The sequence below is a fragment of the Natator depressus genome, chromosome 5 (assembly GCF_965152275.1).
Source record: "Natator depressus isolate rNatDep1 chromosome 5, rNatDep2.hap1, whole genome shotgun sequence".
NCBI classification, from domain to species: domain Eukaryota; kingdom Metazoa; phylum Chordata; order Testudines; family Cheloniidae; genus Natator; species Natator depressus.
In genome coordinates this window covers 46,854,260-46,869,888 of record NC_134238.1, presented here as the reverse complement: position 1 = coordinate 46,869,888, position 15,629 = coordinate 46,854,260, and the positions used below count along the sequence as shown (strand labels likewise).

At 41.2% G+C, this 15,629-nt stretch overlaps 1 protein-coding gene across 1 annotated transcript in view; it reads left to right on the top strand.

Moving 5' to 3' along the window:
* Window positions 1-15,629, top strand: part of POLK (DNA polymerase kappa) — a 115,344-nt gene that overhangs the window by 34,049 nt on the left and 65,666 nt on the right. The window contains exons 6-9 of the mRNA XM_074952708.1: window positions 2,698-2,851; window positions 9,185-9,436; window positions 13,267-13,391; window positions 13,614-13,780. Of these exons, the coding sequence (XP_074808809.1) occupies window positions 2,698-2,851; window positions 9,185-9,436; window positions 13,267-13,391; window positions 13,614-13,780 (698 nt within the window). The remainder of the gene's footprint in view (window positions 1-2,697; window positions 2,852-9,184; window positions 9,437-13,266; window positions 13,392-13,613; window positions 13,781-15,629) is intronic.

Here is a 15,629-nt window from a genome sequence, read left to right as displayed (position 1 = left end):
TCAAAGAGCATTAATGAGCTCAAAAGACATCTTCATTTGTTTCCAGAGAATGAATGGACTAGGAGTACAGTGGAAACAATTAAGGAGGAAGGAAAGGTGATTACTGTTTCTTGTCCCTAGAAAAGTATGGTACATTCCTTTCCATTAAGGAAAAAAAAACCAGGACCTCAGGATATGGATGTAGTCTTGTATTACAGTTTGTCTTGTGGATAAGGGTAAAATAGTTGAAGATTTGTATATATTTTTATGTTCCTTTTATTATTGGCACTTCAGATATTATTTCCTGTGACAAAGTTCCTCCTCTGCCTTGGTGGGTCCTGCGCTTACTGGCGGATTTTCTCACCTCAGAGGTTCACAGCAGCCCTCAGTTTGGCCACTTTCATGGCTCAAATCTGCTATTCATGCAGTTAGCCTCATCACTGGCCAGCATGGGGAAAGGAAGAAGAACAATCCCCGCAGTCTCTGCTGATCCACCTAGTGGATCAGGGAACAGGCCAGAGACCTTCCCCTTCTTCCCACAGTCCAGTTCAACTCCTCCGGTATCAAGTAGGGAGTTGGGGGGATGGAGGGATGGGGGGAACCCGGGCCCACCCTCTACTCCAGGTTCAGCCCAGGGCCCTGTGGATTGCAGCTGTCTACAGTGGCTCCTGTAACAGCTGCGTGACAGCTACAACTCCCTGGGCTACTTCCCCATGACCTCTGCCCAACACCTTCTTTATTCTCACCACAGGACCTTCGTCCAGATGTCTGATAATGCTTGTACTTCTCAGTCTTCCAGTAGTATGCCTTCTCACTCTCAGCTCCTCACGCCTCTTGCTCCTAGCTCCTCGCACGCACCACAAACTGAAGTGAGCTCCTTTTTAAACCCAGGTTCCCTGATTAGCCTGCCTTAATTGATTCTAGCAGTTTCTTGATTGGCTGCAGGTATTCTAATCAGCCTGTCTGCCTTAATTGTTTCCAGAAAGTTCCTTATTATTCTGGAACCTTCCCTGTTACCTTGCCCAGGGAAAAGGGACCTATTTAACCTGGGGCTAATATATCTGCCTTCTGTCACTCTCCTGTAGCCATCTGGCCCGATCCTATCACATTCCATTAAGGGAGCTTTTGATATAATGAGGCCAGACTTCCCCATATACAAATTGTTGCACCTTCCATTGATTCCAAAGATTAGGAGGAAGGAGGCAGTGTTGTTCCCATTTTACAGATGAAAAACTGAGGCTCAGAAAGATTAATTGCTTGCCCATGGTCTCAGTGGCAGAGCCAGAAACTTAATCTAGATCTCCTGAGTGCCAGTCCAGAACGTGAAATCTGATGTGTAGGGATCACTCTAGTGGTAATAGTATGGGTCACCGTACAAACCCATTTAGGGCCTGATGTTATATCCACTGAAGTCAATGGCAAATCTTCCATTGACTTCAGTGGTGCAGGATTAGGCCCTTAGGCCTTGGCCCGTTCCTGAAAATTTCCATTTCCTCTCATTTGTTGTGGTTGTTTTTATTATATTTATACCATTTTTACTCAGACCTGGATTGAAAATAGCAAACTGATTTCACATTAGCAATCAAAACTCGTTGGGAAGGCTATGTTTTAGTCACTTCCAAGAAGAGGAAGAACCCACAACTGTCCTTGAAGATTTAAATCACAAAATTTTACTAAGAATTCTCAAGTATTTTATAGTGAAAATGAAGCATTTAAAACTACAGAAATAGGTGTCAGAATTTTATTTTGAGGATTTATTCTAAGATTTGCATTTCATAAGACCTTCAAAAGAATATTTAAACAAGAGATGACCACTGTGAGTGGTTTGGGGAGATGAAGATCTGATAGACATAAATGGGTTTTAAGGTCATATCCATTAAATAAACAGCAAATTTCTTTAATACAAAGAAATGTCACTATCAGATTGAAAAAGTAGTACTTTTACACACAACTTGTGTAAGAAGAGGCTTATGTTACATGTTAGTGTGGTCAGAGCAATGAATTATAACTTCTTAGGTGCAAGAAACCACAAAACTTTCCTGTATTTTATCAAAAGAATTGCAGTGTGTAAATTAACTAAAATGAGCTGTGTGATTATTGATAGGAATATAACTAGCACTAAGCATTGCCTATTGTCCTCAGCAACTACACTAAAATATCCTCAAGCTGTCAGCTACATCAATTTATTTTTCCTATGGTTAAAGCTTTCTTCTCTTGGGCAACCAGTTTTCCGTATGTTAAATTAAATGTATTATATCCTTCAGATATCAATGCACATCACAGCACAGCATGAAAAACTGAATTAGACCACATACGCATCTCAAGTTTCTGATAAACTTACAAGCCTCTTGAACTTTTTTCACATGGTTACCACAGTGCCATGGGAACCTAATGATGTGAGAGTATATAGCCACTTAAACATATATATCACAGCTACCTCTTCAGTAAAATGCGCATTGCTCAGAGAGCCTGTTCTTTGTTTTGGTGTGTAATACTGACTTATTGCTGCTTTTAAATGAGAAACAGAAGTTTTATAAATTTTCCATATCAATACATTATTTGTCTCATAAATACTTACAGTAATGGTACTGATTGTCTGATCATAATGGATGTTCAAGGTATGCATGTTATTGCAAAAGTATCAACTGCATTTTAATACACACCAACATGTTTTGCTATTGCAGCACAACTTTAAACTTCCTTTGTGTGTTTATCAAGGTTAGAGAAATACTGGTTGAATATGATCCTAGTTTTATGCCCATTGGCCTAGATGAAGCCTACTTGAACATAACGGAGTACTTAGAGGAAAGACAGAACTGGCCTGAAGATAAAAGAAGTTACTTCATCAAAAAAGAAAACACTGCAAAAAATGGTAACCAAATTACTAAATATTATAGATATTAGCATAGTAAAATGGAAATTATTATGTATGGCTCCGTGAGTAGTCAGTTCTGAAATGTAAACAAATCTCTTCCCTATTATAGAGGATCTTGACTCTCTGAATAGGTATTTTATAGCATACTGCAATCAGCACCATGGTATGTAAGCCCTAACTTCTCTTTAGAAGTGTCAGAAATCATGTTACAAAGGCAGTGCACCTGAGCTCCATTAAAGTGCATTACAAGAATAAAAATACATAAGAAATGAACTTCTCAAAAATAAAGAATGATTAAAACATGATTACATCAGTTCTTGCTATTGGAATGTGGAAAGGCAGAAATTCCCACAGCGGGATCCACCACTGGGGATATTAAAAAGTTCTGTAGGCAAAGGCTTATGCCAGTTATTGACTTTATGCACAGACAAACTGCATAATTTTAATCTCTCACATTTCAAAACTATCAAGAAGGCCACTGAGGAGCTAAACAAGAAGACACCTTTCAATTCTACTGAAAAACACTGGCCCATCTTCTGTCAGTACAGAGATGTAACAAATGGGCATTATAAATATGTTGCATATTGGCAAGTATGCACTTAGGCATGTCTAACTTCAAAATAACACAGTTTATGCTTAAATGAACCCACTTCTTTCTTTTTTTTTTTTAATACCACTTGCAAACCCTTGGGATATGGAATTCTCATTGAAGTCAATGGTGGCTCTGTATGTTGAAGGCTTGTAGAGTCAGACCTTGAGAATCATAAAAATGTAGAACTGGAAGGGACCCCAATAGGTCATTTAGTCCAGTCCCCTGCACTGAGGCAGGACTAAGTATTAACCATCTGTGACAAGGTATTTGTCTAACCTGTTCTTAAAAACCTCCAATGACAGAGACTTCACAGCCTTCCTAGGTAATTTGTTCCGGTGCTTAACTGCCCTTACATTTTAGTTTTTCTATGTCTAACCTAAATCCGCATTGCTGCAATTTAACCCCATTACTTCTTATCCTGTCCTCAGTGGATAAGAACAGATTATCACCTCTTCTTTATAACCACCTTTTACATATTTGAAGACTGTTACCATGTCCCCCCTCAGTCTTCTTTTCTCCAGACTAAACAAACCTAATTTTTTCAGTCTTTCTTCATGGGTCATGTTTTCTAGACCGTTAATCATTTTTGTTTCTCTCCTCTGGAGTTTCTCCAATTTGTCCACATCTTTCCTGAAGTGTGGTGCCCAGAACTAGACACAGTAGTCCAGCTGAGGCCTTATCAGTGCTGAGTAGAGTGGAAGAATTACTTCTTGTGTCTTGCTTACAACACTCCTGCTAATACATCCCAGAATGATGTTTGCTTTTTTTGCAATAGTATTATATTTTTGTCTCATATTTAGTTTGTGACCCACTACTACCCTCAGATCCTTTCTACAGTACTCCTTCTTAGGCGGTCATTTCCCAGTTTGTGTTTGTGCAATTGATTAATCCTTCCTGAGTGTAGTACTTTGCATTTGTCCTTATTGAATTTCATCTTATTTATTTCAGACCATTTCTCCAGTTTGTCAAGATCATTTTGAATTTTAATCCTGTCCTCCAAAGTGTTTGCAGCTATAGGCAGCGAGTTATATGGGCCCGTGGTGCCCACGCTCCACCAATATTTAGGAACCTGTGCCCAGCTCCATCAATGTTTGGGCTTACCATGCTTTGGGGGCCCCTTGCTTCAGAGGGATGCGGGGTCCAGGGTGGCCTGGGGAGCTAGCAGGGGGCCTGGCACGGGCAGCAGCAAGCGACCCGGCTCCGACCTGCCCTGCTCCACCCCGCTGACTCCCGGCGTCGCTCGGTGGAGGGGGTGGAAGCTGGAAAGAGGTGGGGTGGGGACTTGGGGGAAGGGGTGGAATGCGGGTGGGGAGAGGGCGGAGCAGGGGCAGGCTTGGGCCAGGTCACTTGCTGCTGCCAGGGGCCCCCCGTAATGGTTGCCCCAGTCTGTCCTATGGACTGGATGGCTCTGCTTGGACCCATTCTGGACACCACCAAAAATTATACAAACCTGGCACACATGTTTGCAACCCCTCGCAGCTTGGTATCGTTTGCAAACTTTATAAGTGTACTCTCTATGCCATTATCCAAATCATTTATGCAAAAAGCATAAATGATTTGGATAATGATCAATGATCAATGTTCAATAAGAATGTAAGAGAGGCCACAATGGGTCAGACCAAAGGTCCATCTAGCCCAGTATCCTGTCTTCCGACAAAAAGAAAAGGAGGACTTGTGGCACCTTAGAGACTAACAAATTTATTTGAGCATAAGCTTTCATGAGCTACAGCTGTAAAAAGTGAGCTGTAGCTCACAAAAGCTTATGCTCAAATAAATTTGTTAGTCTCTAAGGTGCCACGAGTCCTCCTTTTCTTTTTGCAGATACAGACTAACACGGCTGCTACTCTGAAACCTATCTTCCGACAGTGGCCAATGCCAGGTGCCCCAGAGGGAATGACTAGAACAGGCAATCTCAAGTGATCCATCCCCCGTCGCCCATTCCCAGCTTCTGGCGAACAGAGGCTAGGGACACCATCCCTGCCCATCCTGGCTAATAGCCATTGATGGACCTATCCTCCATGAACTTATCTAGTTCCTTTTTGAACCCTATATTATAGTCTTGGCCTTCACAACATCCTCTGGCAAAGAGTTCCATAGACTGTGCATTGTGTGAAAGAAATACTTCCTTTTGTCTGTTTTAAACCTGCTGCCTATTAATTTAATTTGGAGACCCCGAGTTCTTGTGTTATGAGAAGGAGTAAATAACACTTCCTTATTTACTTTCTCCACATCAGTCATGATTTTATTGACCTCAGGAAATTTATTTCCTGGTGCCCTGTGCAGCTACGTGCTTCTCCCGTCCCTGTTCTACCTCTTCTCCAGGCCCCCTGCTCCAGCCCCACCCCCACTCCCCTGAGGAGTGCAGCAGGGCAGGGCCTGCACTCTCCGGCAGCGGCAGTGCAGCAAACCAGCCCCAGCCGCACTGCCAGTGAGAGCTGGGAGGTGGTTCCCCCTGCCCACCAAGCTAGGCCCCCTCCCCTCCCCAAGGCCTGTGGCCCAGCTCCCCCTCCCTCCCCCCCGGCAGAGGCCTGGGGCCCCACATGCACCCCCTGCGGAGGGGCTGCGGAGGGTGGACCCAGTGCAGGAGCCCACTCTATGCCCTTCTAGCTTGATTCTGAACCATTGATAACTACTCTCTGAGTACGGTTTTCCAGACAGTATAAGATGAACTTATAATAGGTTTGTCTAGGCTATATTTCTTTAGTTTCTTTATGAGAAGGTCATGTGAGATGGTATCAGCAGCCTTAATAGGGTCAATATATATGACTTTTACTGCTGCACCCCTATGCACAAGGCTTGTTACCTTGTCAAAGAAGGCTATTAGGTTGGTTTGACAGGATTTGTTTTTGACAAATCCATGTTGACTGTAACTTTTTACCTTATTTTCTTCCAGATGCTTACGAATTGATTGATTATTTGCTCCATTATCTTTCCAGGTACCAAAGTTAAGCTGACTGATGTATAATTCCCTGGGTTGTTTTTATTCCTTCTTTTTTATAGATAACATACTATATTTGCCATTTTCCAGTCCTCTGTTATCTCTCCCGTCCTCCATGAGTTCTCAAAGATAATCGCTTATGTCTCAGAGATCTCTTCAGACAGTTTCTTAAATAATCTACAATGTATTTCACCAGGCTCTGCCGACTTGAAGACATTGAACTTATCTAAGTAATTCTTAATTTGTTCTTTGCCGATTTTAGCCTCAGATCCTACCCCATTTACACTGATGTTCACTGTGGTAGTCATCCAATCACTGCTAATTTTTTTGGTGAAAACTGAAAAGGCATTTAACAGTTCAGCCATTGCTGCATTTTCTGTTGTTGTCTTCCCTCCTCATTCAGTAATGGGCCTACGCTGTCCCTGGTCTTCCTCTTGCTTCCAATGTATTTGTAAAATGCTTCTTGTTATCCTTTATATCTCTAGCTAGTTTAATCTTGTTTTGTGCCTTGGCCTTTCTAATTTTGTCCCTACATGCTTGTGTTTGTTTTTTTTTATATTCATCCTGTATAATGTGACCTAGTTTCCACTTCTTGTATGACTCTTTTTTAAGTTTTAGGTCATTGAAGATCTCCTGGGAAAGCCAGGGTGTCCTCACTTCCTGTCTTTCCTGTGCATCTCTTTTGCCTTAATAATGTCTCTTTTTTAAAAACTGCCAACTCTCCTGAACTCTTTTTCTCTTTTGCTTGCGTCCCATGGGATCTTATCTTATCTACTAATTTTCAGTGACTGTCAAAATTTACATGGCAAGCCTCTTGTTGAAGTTGGCAGAGAAGTCTGGTTAAAGGGTTTTCGTTCAGAGAAGAACTTAGAGCAAATGGTTTAGATATTTCAAAATAAGATTGTAAGCAAAGCTTTCCTTTTTTTTTTAACACTGAAGTTATGCTTTTAATGGATACCTTAAAGTAGTTTTGACCCTAAATTTGTGGTAGACTTTGTGTATTTAAAAGAAAATAATTTAGAAAATCTAAAGCTATATTAATAGAAATATTGTAGGAATTTTATACACTTCAGTGAACAATTTTTGGTTTTGGATATAAATATTCCCTTTCAGTGTGTGCAACCTAGATATGGCAACATTTTGCTACTGCATGAAAAACTGAAACTGATCCTGACTAATCTATTTTAATTTCCGAGTCAAGTGAAGTCCAAAAAAGTAAATAATCAGCATTTTAAAATCATTTTTAAATTGTTTTTAATTGGATTTTAATAATCAGAGATTTAAAAATCAGTTTTAATATTCTGCATTAGTAACATATATTTGTTTTTTTAAAAATCTGGTTTTTAATGCAAAAATTCCTTCAAACTATTATGGAAAAAAATCTGATATTAAAAAAGACACTTTCAAGGTATATTTTTATAACATTAAAATAAACCTTTAGAACCTTGACAGTGAAATCCTTTTCCTTAGTGAAATAAGTGTTTTAATTGTGGGGAGGGGAGGACATATGATTATTTACCCTCTCCTCCCCTGCTCTCCCCACACATACATTCTGTTCGCCAAACCTCGGGGGCCAGGTGCATCTGGAATTCCCATTTCGCTCCTGCCATGGGCCATAATCAGCATAAAAAGTATTTTTCTCTCTCTCCCTTGAGGACACAGTGGGCCTGAATATTCCCCAAGATGTTGTGTAATTTACACATGATCTCACAAACACATCTACTCCCACTTGTTCTTTCCATTTTTTTTCTCATTACAGTTTTCTTTTCAACAAATCTCTTAGCTGTTGTAAATATGTGCAAACCTTGGTAATATTTTCCATATTATCTAAGTACTATAATCTTTTTTCAGTTTGTTACCTTCCCTGCTTTGATACTTTTGCAAGCTGCACTGCAGAGCCCCTCACTGGACTTTACCTGGTTGGATACACCTAGAAGATATTGGATAGAGCTGGTCAGAAATTTTCAATGGACTGTTTTTCCATTAGAAAATGCAGATTCATCAAAAGCTACATGTTCTGCATGAATGTGTGTCTTTTCACAAATCTTTCAGTGGCAACCCCTCAGCAGTCCAGGTTACCAAGGATTCCAGACTCAAGTTCCTCACAGCCCATATGGCAAGGAGTTTGGGAACCTGGGCTCATAATCTCCCTGGCTCTCCTGCAGCCTGCCTGGCACTAGGAATGTGGGCTCCCCGATAGCTCACCAGGTGAGCTTCCCATGAGGCTGGGAAGCTCTGGCTGCTGGGAGCCTGAATTCTGCTGCAGCCTGTCAGGTGAGCTGCAGAGGAACCAGGGAACTTGGGATCCTCAGTATCCTGCTTGGGGGGCCACATGGCAGGCTACAGCAGAGCCAGAGCTTCTAGGCACCCTTGTTTCAGAAACACCAGAATATTCCCACAGAGAGAATGTTTTAGTGTTTCTGAAGCAAAATGTTGCAGAATTTCACTTCCACAAAAAAAGTTAATGTTTTAACTTTTTATCTCAATTTGCGACAAAAACATTTCCAAAATTTCAATTTTTTTCCCCACCAAAGTGAAATTCAGTTTCCTGGCCAAATCTAATCCTGGGCCAAGCTCAAATTGCATATACAATGAGGTGGTTATGACCTTTCTTTTTAAAAAAATGGACCAGTAATTGAAATTATTTCAGCTACATAATTACTTGAACTTTGCAAACAGAAAAAAGTGAAATAGCTAAATCAGCTTTTTTCAGGAGCTGTGCAGGGGAATCAATTCACAGAATATACGTTACTTATTAAGAAGGATGAGTTACACATCTATGTACCCTTTCATAATGTAGGTAAACAAGATGTAACTGCACCCAATGAACTAAATTTGAATGAAGATGCACACTCATCCTCACCAATATTGTTTGAAGATAATACTTTTATAACAGAGGAACAGCCAGTTGCTACTTCCCACCTGTACACTGAAGAACAGAGAGATCAAGAACTGTTGCTAAATTCAGTGGTCTTTGGAACTTCAGCTGAAGAAGTTGTGAAGGAAATTCGCTTTCGGATTGAGCAAAAAACTGGACTGACTGCCAGTGCAGGTACACACATGTATATAAATAATAGTAATTGCATGTTTGTAGTGCCTTCCACCCAGTGATCTCAAAGTGCATTACAAGCATTAAAAAATTAGCCCTGCACCACCTCTTTGGTGTAAGGAAGTATACCCCATTTACAGGTGTGTAAACTGAAGCACCAAGATTGTGACTTGCTCAAGGCCACATCACACAAGAAATCTCTTTCAGAGTCAAGAATAGAACCCAGTATTAAGCTTTATTTAACCAGAAGAAATCTTTCTTCTTTAATTAGTTGCTGTTGCTGGCACTGTATACTTTTGGTTAATGATAGCAGTCACATCATCCTTTTTCTTCCTGGTTTCCTTTTCAATCATATCTCCTCCGCGAATGTGGAAAAGTGACCCAGTTGGCTCAGGCAGTAGTCTTACATCTCTGGACAGCTGCATTTAAATCTTAACTTGCACTGCTGATTTTGTAAGGCTTTGATCAAAGATAGATTTAACATTGGAATGCTATAGTTGCTACTAGTTAGGATAAAGGCACATTAGCACATTTCTGTGTGGAGAAAGAAACATGTTCTATGCTTGCCCATCCTGTGCCTTGCTCGAGCTAGTTTTTAATCACTTTCTTGAGCACGAAATACACTGACATATTAAAAATAAAATAAACTGTTTACTAGACAGATTAATATTTACTGTCCAAGGCAGTGGCAGTTTTAGATCTGTGCAGCTCGTACTTGCCCAACTGATCTTCCAACTGGAAGTCGATCTACGATATCACAGAATCATAGAATATCAGGGTTGGAAGGGACCTCAGGAGGTCATCTAGTCCAACCCCCTGCTCAAAGCAGGACCAATACCCAACAATATTCTGTCTGAATTGCCCCTATTAGGTTGCGTCAGAGATTAAATCCCCAAAGTGCATTCAGTCCATTAGTTCAGATAGTTGCTCTTCAGGACTCTTAGGGCTAGTCTACACTGGCAACACTAAAGCGCTGCCATGGCAGCGCTTTAACATGGCTTCTGTGGTCGTGGCAGAGCACTGGGAGAGAACTCTCCCAGCGCTCTAAAAAAACTACCTCCATGAAGGGAATAGTTACCAGCTCTGGGAGCGCGGCTCACAGCACTGGTGCACTGTCTACACTGGCACTTTACAGCGCTGAAATGTGCTGTGCTCAGGGGGGTGTTTTTTCACACCCCTGAGCGAGAAAGTTGCAGCGCTGTAAATTGCCAGTGTAGACAAGCCCTCAATGACTAGCTGATTTGTGTAAAGGAGTTATCAGAGCCTGCAGAGCTTGGAGCACAGGGGAGGGGCAGGCAGGAAGTAGGCAGGGGAAATGTCATGTGCAAACTCGGGTAGAGGAGAGAGTAATAGGATGAGACAGAGCTGGATGAAACCCAACATGTTACTTCAGATAGGGCCCTGCAAAACTCAGGAGCAATACTGCTTGACTTTCAAAAAATTTTTAGTTTCATTTCTCTAAAATTTCATCCTTTTCTTGATGAGTCACTGTTTAGAAAAGGGGGGTGGACCTCTTAAGGATGCCAGGGATTTGATGAACGAAAATGAAAAGTGATTACTGTTTATAATCTGACATTCTAGAAAGCCAATTGGACAATATTAGTAAGCAGTGATATATGGAATGGTTCCTAGCATCACCAGGAATACATTATAATCACTGTAAACAGCAGTCAGTCTTTAAATCATGGAGGCTATAGAGAAGAATCAATCTATTAGTCACCTGCTATTCACCTCTTAGTACAAACAGGGTTCAGCTGTAAAAACCCAGTTATTTTGTGTGATGATTGGGGAATCTGTCAGTATAATTTATGATTTCTGGTTGATACTATGAAGTTGTATTATGAAGAACTGCTGTATCATTAGTGCCTTTGTGTATGTGGATCCACCATTACTGATAGATCCTGTAGCAGGGACAATTAGGGAGTACTAAAGTTTAACAACAGTACTTTAACCACTCCAAAGTTATGCTAAAAAGCAGCTGCATCCTTAGAAAACCAGTGTTATCTTATTTCTCTGGACAGTGGGCGGGGGGAGGTAGGAGCAATGGTAAGTTACTCAAAAGACAGAACAAAGGAAGTTGGAGATGGGGGAGTTAAATAGCAAGCCACACAAGGAGCAGAGGAAGAACGAGACAGGAAAAGGAAGTGCGGGGCAGGTGAAAGTAAGATCACACAAGCTGGGTAAGGGACTCTATGACAGAAAGAAATCACCCAGCATGTAACAGCTTGCATGAGGCCTGGCCTGCCTGCCTGTTTTTCTGGACACAGATGGTCCCTAAGGGCTCACAAGGGAATTGTGAGCTGGGAAGTGGCATTGTGGTTAAATGTTAGTTGTTCTCTAGGATCTGTGCTCTTCTGTGCTTTACATGACTAAATAAAAGAGCATTAAGATAATGGACTCTATGCAGAGTGTGAGAGCATATGTCATATGTTTTACAACTACCATGAGCTCTGGAGAGCTCTAAACTGTAACCAGAAGCTTCACACAGTTTTGGGGGTGAGTATGGTTAAAAAACTAGGGTACCTTGGGGATCAGTGCTGGCCCTGGGATATAAGGTGCAAGTGGGCTGAGGAGCTCTGCCTGAGATTCAGTGCCCAGGCAATGTGCCAGAGGGTCCAAGGGAGGAAACAGGGCTGCAGCCTGCTGAGACTCTGGAAGCTTAAAACATTCAGGGAGCCAGAGGCTTGGATTCCCCTCACAGCAGTCCAATGGATGGCTGGAAGGGAGTGCCCAGCTGGATCTATGGCACTTTATTTACTAAAAAGAGCAAAAAAGACACACACAAATCAATAAAAAGGATAAATCACCCTTAATTCTCAAGGACAGATAGATATTCCATCTATCCTAGATACTTACATGATACCAATTACCATAGTACTTGAACACCTCACAGTTTTTAGTGTAATTTTCACAACATCCCTGTGAGGTAGAGGAGCATTATTATCCCTTTTTTACAGATGGGAGAACTGAGGCACTGAGAAGCTAAATGACTTGCCCAGAGTACCACAGAAGGTTGGTGGTGGATCAGGGACCTGAGCTCAGGTCTCCTAAGTTCTAGGCTAGTGCCATAACCATTAGACTATCTTTCGTCATCCTTGGTGAAGCTCTACTAAAATGTTTAGGTTGCTAAATGTGTCATAACTATTTGCCAGATCTCTGAACTGTAATTGATTGAGATACCTCATTCATATTTAGACCAAACATAACTTCTCTTCCACACCAAGCTTTCTCTTTTACTGTAAATTTGATGTGAAATCATGTACCAAGTTGCAGAAAACTTTGCGTTTAAAGAAACGTAACCCCTCATCACTTAATTGTATATTATTGCATTTATATATAGTCCCTTTCATCCTGCATATCTCAAAGTATTTTATACACCTAACCTGATGTACAAACTATATACAATGAGTGCTTTAGCCACTATTTCGTAGCTAAAATGAAACATAGCAGTTCTCATGTGCCTATTCTTTCAAAAAGTGCCGAAGGACTGTAATGACCAAAATGGGTGACGTATCAGAGGGGTAGCCGTGTTAGTCTGGATCTGTAAAAGCAGCAAAGAGTCCTGTGGCACCTTATAGAGTAACAGACGTATTGGAGCATAAGCTTTTAGTCTATAAGGTGCCACAGGACTCTGCCGCTTTTACAGAATGGGTGAGAATCTCTGTTTTACATCAGTCTTCTCCTTTCTGTTCTTGTTTGGTCTTTGCCACGCATAGAATGACTAATTTTACACCTTTAAATCTAGGAACATTGAAATGGAAGATTGAGACTTGTGGTTAAAATGTCTGTTGTGTTTCTTTTGTTTTGTTTTGTTTTGTTCGTTTGTTTTTAAGGAATTGCTCCAAATATGACTTTGGCAAAAATGTGCAGTGATCAGAATAAACCTAATGGACAGTACAGAATCTCCCCTGATAGGCAATCTGTAATGGACTTCATCAAAGATTTACCCATTAGAAAGGTGAGAATATTATCAAATTTACTATACACTGATGTCCTCCTTACATGAATGCTAGTGTTCTAAAACAGATCATTTACTTAAAGATAATTTCATTTCTTCAGTGCCAATCTAGTTCTAAAAATGTGTTTGAGTTGAATTATACTGAATGTTAAACATTAAGCATTTATCCAAAGATTTCAAAAATTCCAATTTCATTGAGACACATTAATTCTTGTTCTTCAGGTGCCTGGTATAGGAAAAGTAACAGAAAAAATGCTAAAAGCTCTTGGAATTCTGACTTGCACTGAACTTTACCAGCAGAGGACACTGCTTTCTCTCCTTTTTTCAGAAACATCTTGGCATAATTTCTTGGATGTCTCACTTGGTTTGGGTTCAATGGATTTGGAAAAGTATGTCTTGGTATATGTTTTGCTGCGTGTACTTTACTTTTTGTTAAATATTTCCCCAAGTGTGTTACACATTGTGAGTGTTATAAGATAGATTTGCTGGGGTTGACATTAAAAATATCTGTCAGGTAAGTTTGGATAGCATTGTATATAAAAATTGTGACTGTTAGTAATATCTTACACATAACACCTGCTTATTGCTGTACAAATGTTAACTTACAAAGCAACCACTTTTTAAAAAGTGTAGGATTTGTTAATGTATGGCTCTTTTGAGTACACAGAATAGGTAGAGAGCTTATAGAAACCAAAATCCCTGTCTGGTTTATGAAATCTAAATGGTCTGCCAAACAAAGCTCTGGCCATGCATGCACACCAAGAAAATGAATAGCGCCTAGTTTGAGAAGCTGTACGGTGAGCACATGTTGTTGAGAACAGGGTTCTCAACCTTTTTCTTTCTGAGGCCCCCCACAACATGCTATAAAAATTCCACGGCCCACCTGTGGCACAAGAACTGAGTTTCTGCATATGAAAGCCAGGGTCGGCATTAGGGGGTTGCAAGCAGGGCAATTGCCTGGGGCCTTACGCCACAGGGGCCCCTGTGAAGCTAAGCTGCTCAGGCTTTAGCTTCATCCTCCAGTGGTGGGGCTCAAGGCCTCAGGCTTCAGCCCTATGCAGTGGGGCTTCAGCTTTCTGACCTGGGCCCCAGCAAGTCTAATGCTGGCCCTGCTTGGTGGACCCCCTCAAACCTGCTCACAGCCCCACAGGGGGCCCCAGACCTCTGCTTGAGAACCACTGTTTTAGAATAACCTTTGTTGTCGGTAGCTACCGGTGTGGTGTTCCCTCTGTGTGCTGTCCCAGCTCTGCGCAGATAGCTAACACAGCAGACCTCGAGAGAACCCCCAAAAACCACAGACTCTAATAAGGCACAAAGGAACCCAAGCCAGGTTTATTGTCAAACGAAGCATGGTAATAGTTCCCTATAGACTCTACAGGGCATACTACGAATTTGTGCTCCCTGGCAGTGGACACAGCTCAGTCAGTGGTGGGACACTCCACTGCCCCCTAGGCTGGACAAAGATGTGCGCTCCCGGACCTACTTTTGTACAGTTGCAGGACAGATTACTCATCATAGTTCAAATGAATCTATCCATCATGTTGTCCTTTTGACCCTATCTTTGAGATGCACCTGCCTGTTCCTGGTTATGTCTGTGGAGTGTTCTGATGCCGTCTTGGCACACGTTCCTCTCACTAGCACTTATGTGTGTGTGCACGTGCTTCTAACAACCTTTTCTTGCCAACTTCTATGAGTGGGACCTGCCTCTGGCTCACAGCCCAGCTTTGCTTAACACTGCCTGGAAGTATTTTGGTTGAGGCTTCAGGCCTCAGACTGGGCCTCTGATACAAGAGTTTATGTTTCAGGGCCTTCTCTTACTACAACCTTATCAAAACTAAAATAGATTACGAGATATGTCATACATATAACTAACCTAAACAGGGTTTATTTTATTATAGTTATTTAACTTCATCATAGAAGTGCACAAGTATTTCTTCCATGTAGTTAATACACCTTCGCTATTCATAATTATTCCTATATGATCTTAAAACAAACACATAGTGTCAGATCTTCAGCTGGTGTAAATTGTCACAGCTCCATTGACTTCAGTTGACTACATCAGTTGAGGATCTGTCCCTAGTTTCTATGTCTCCTACCGTGTTTAAATATAATTTTTTAAAATTGATAGTATGATCGACTCTGAATTTGTTGGGGTAGAACCCAACGTTTGTCTGTCTGTCTTCATACCTAATCTAATCCATGGTATTTCTGAAGCTCCTATCATCATAGTATCTAAAT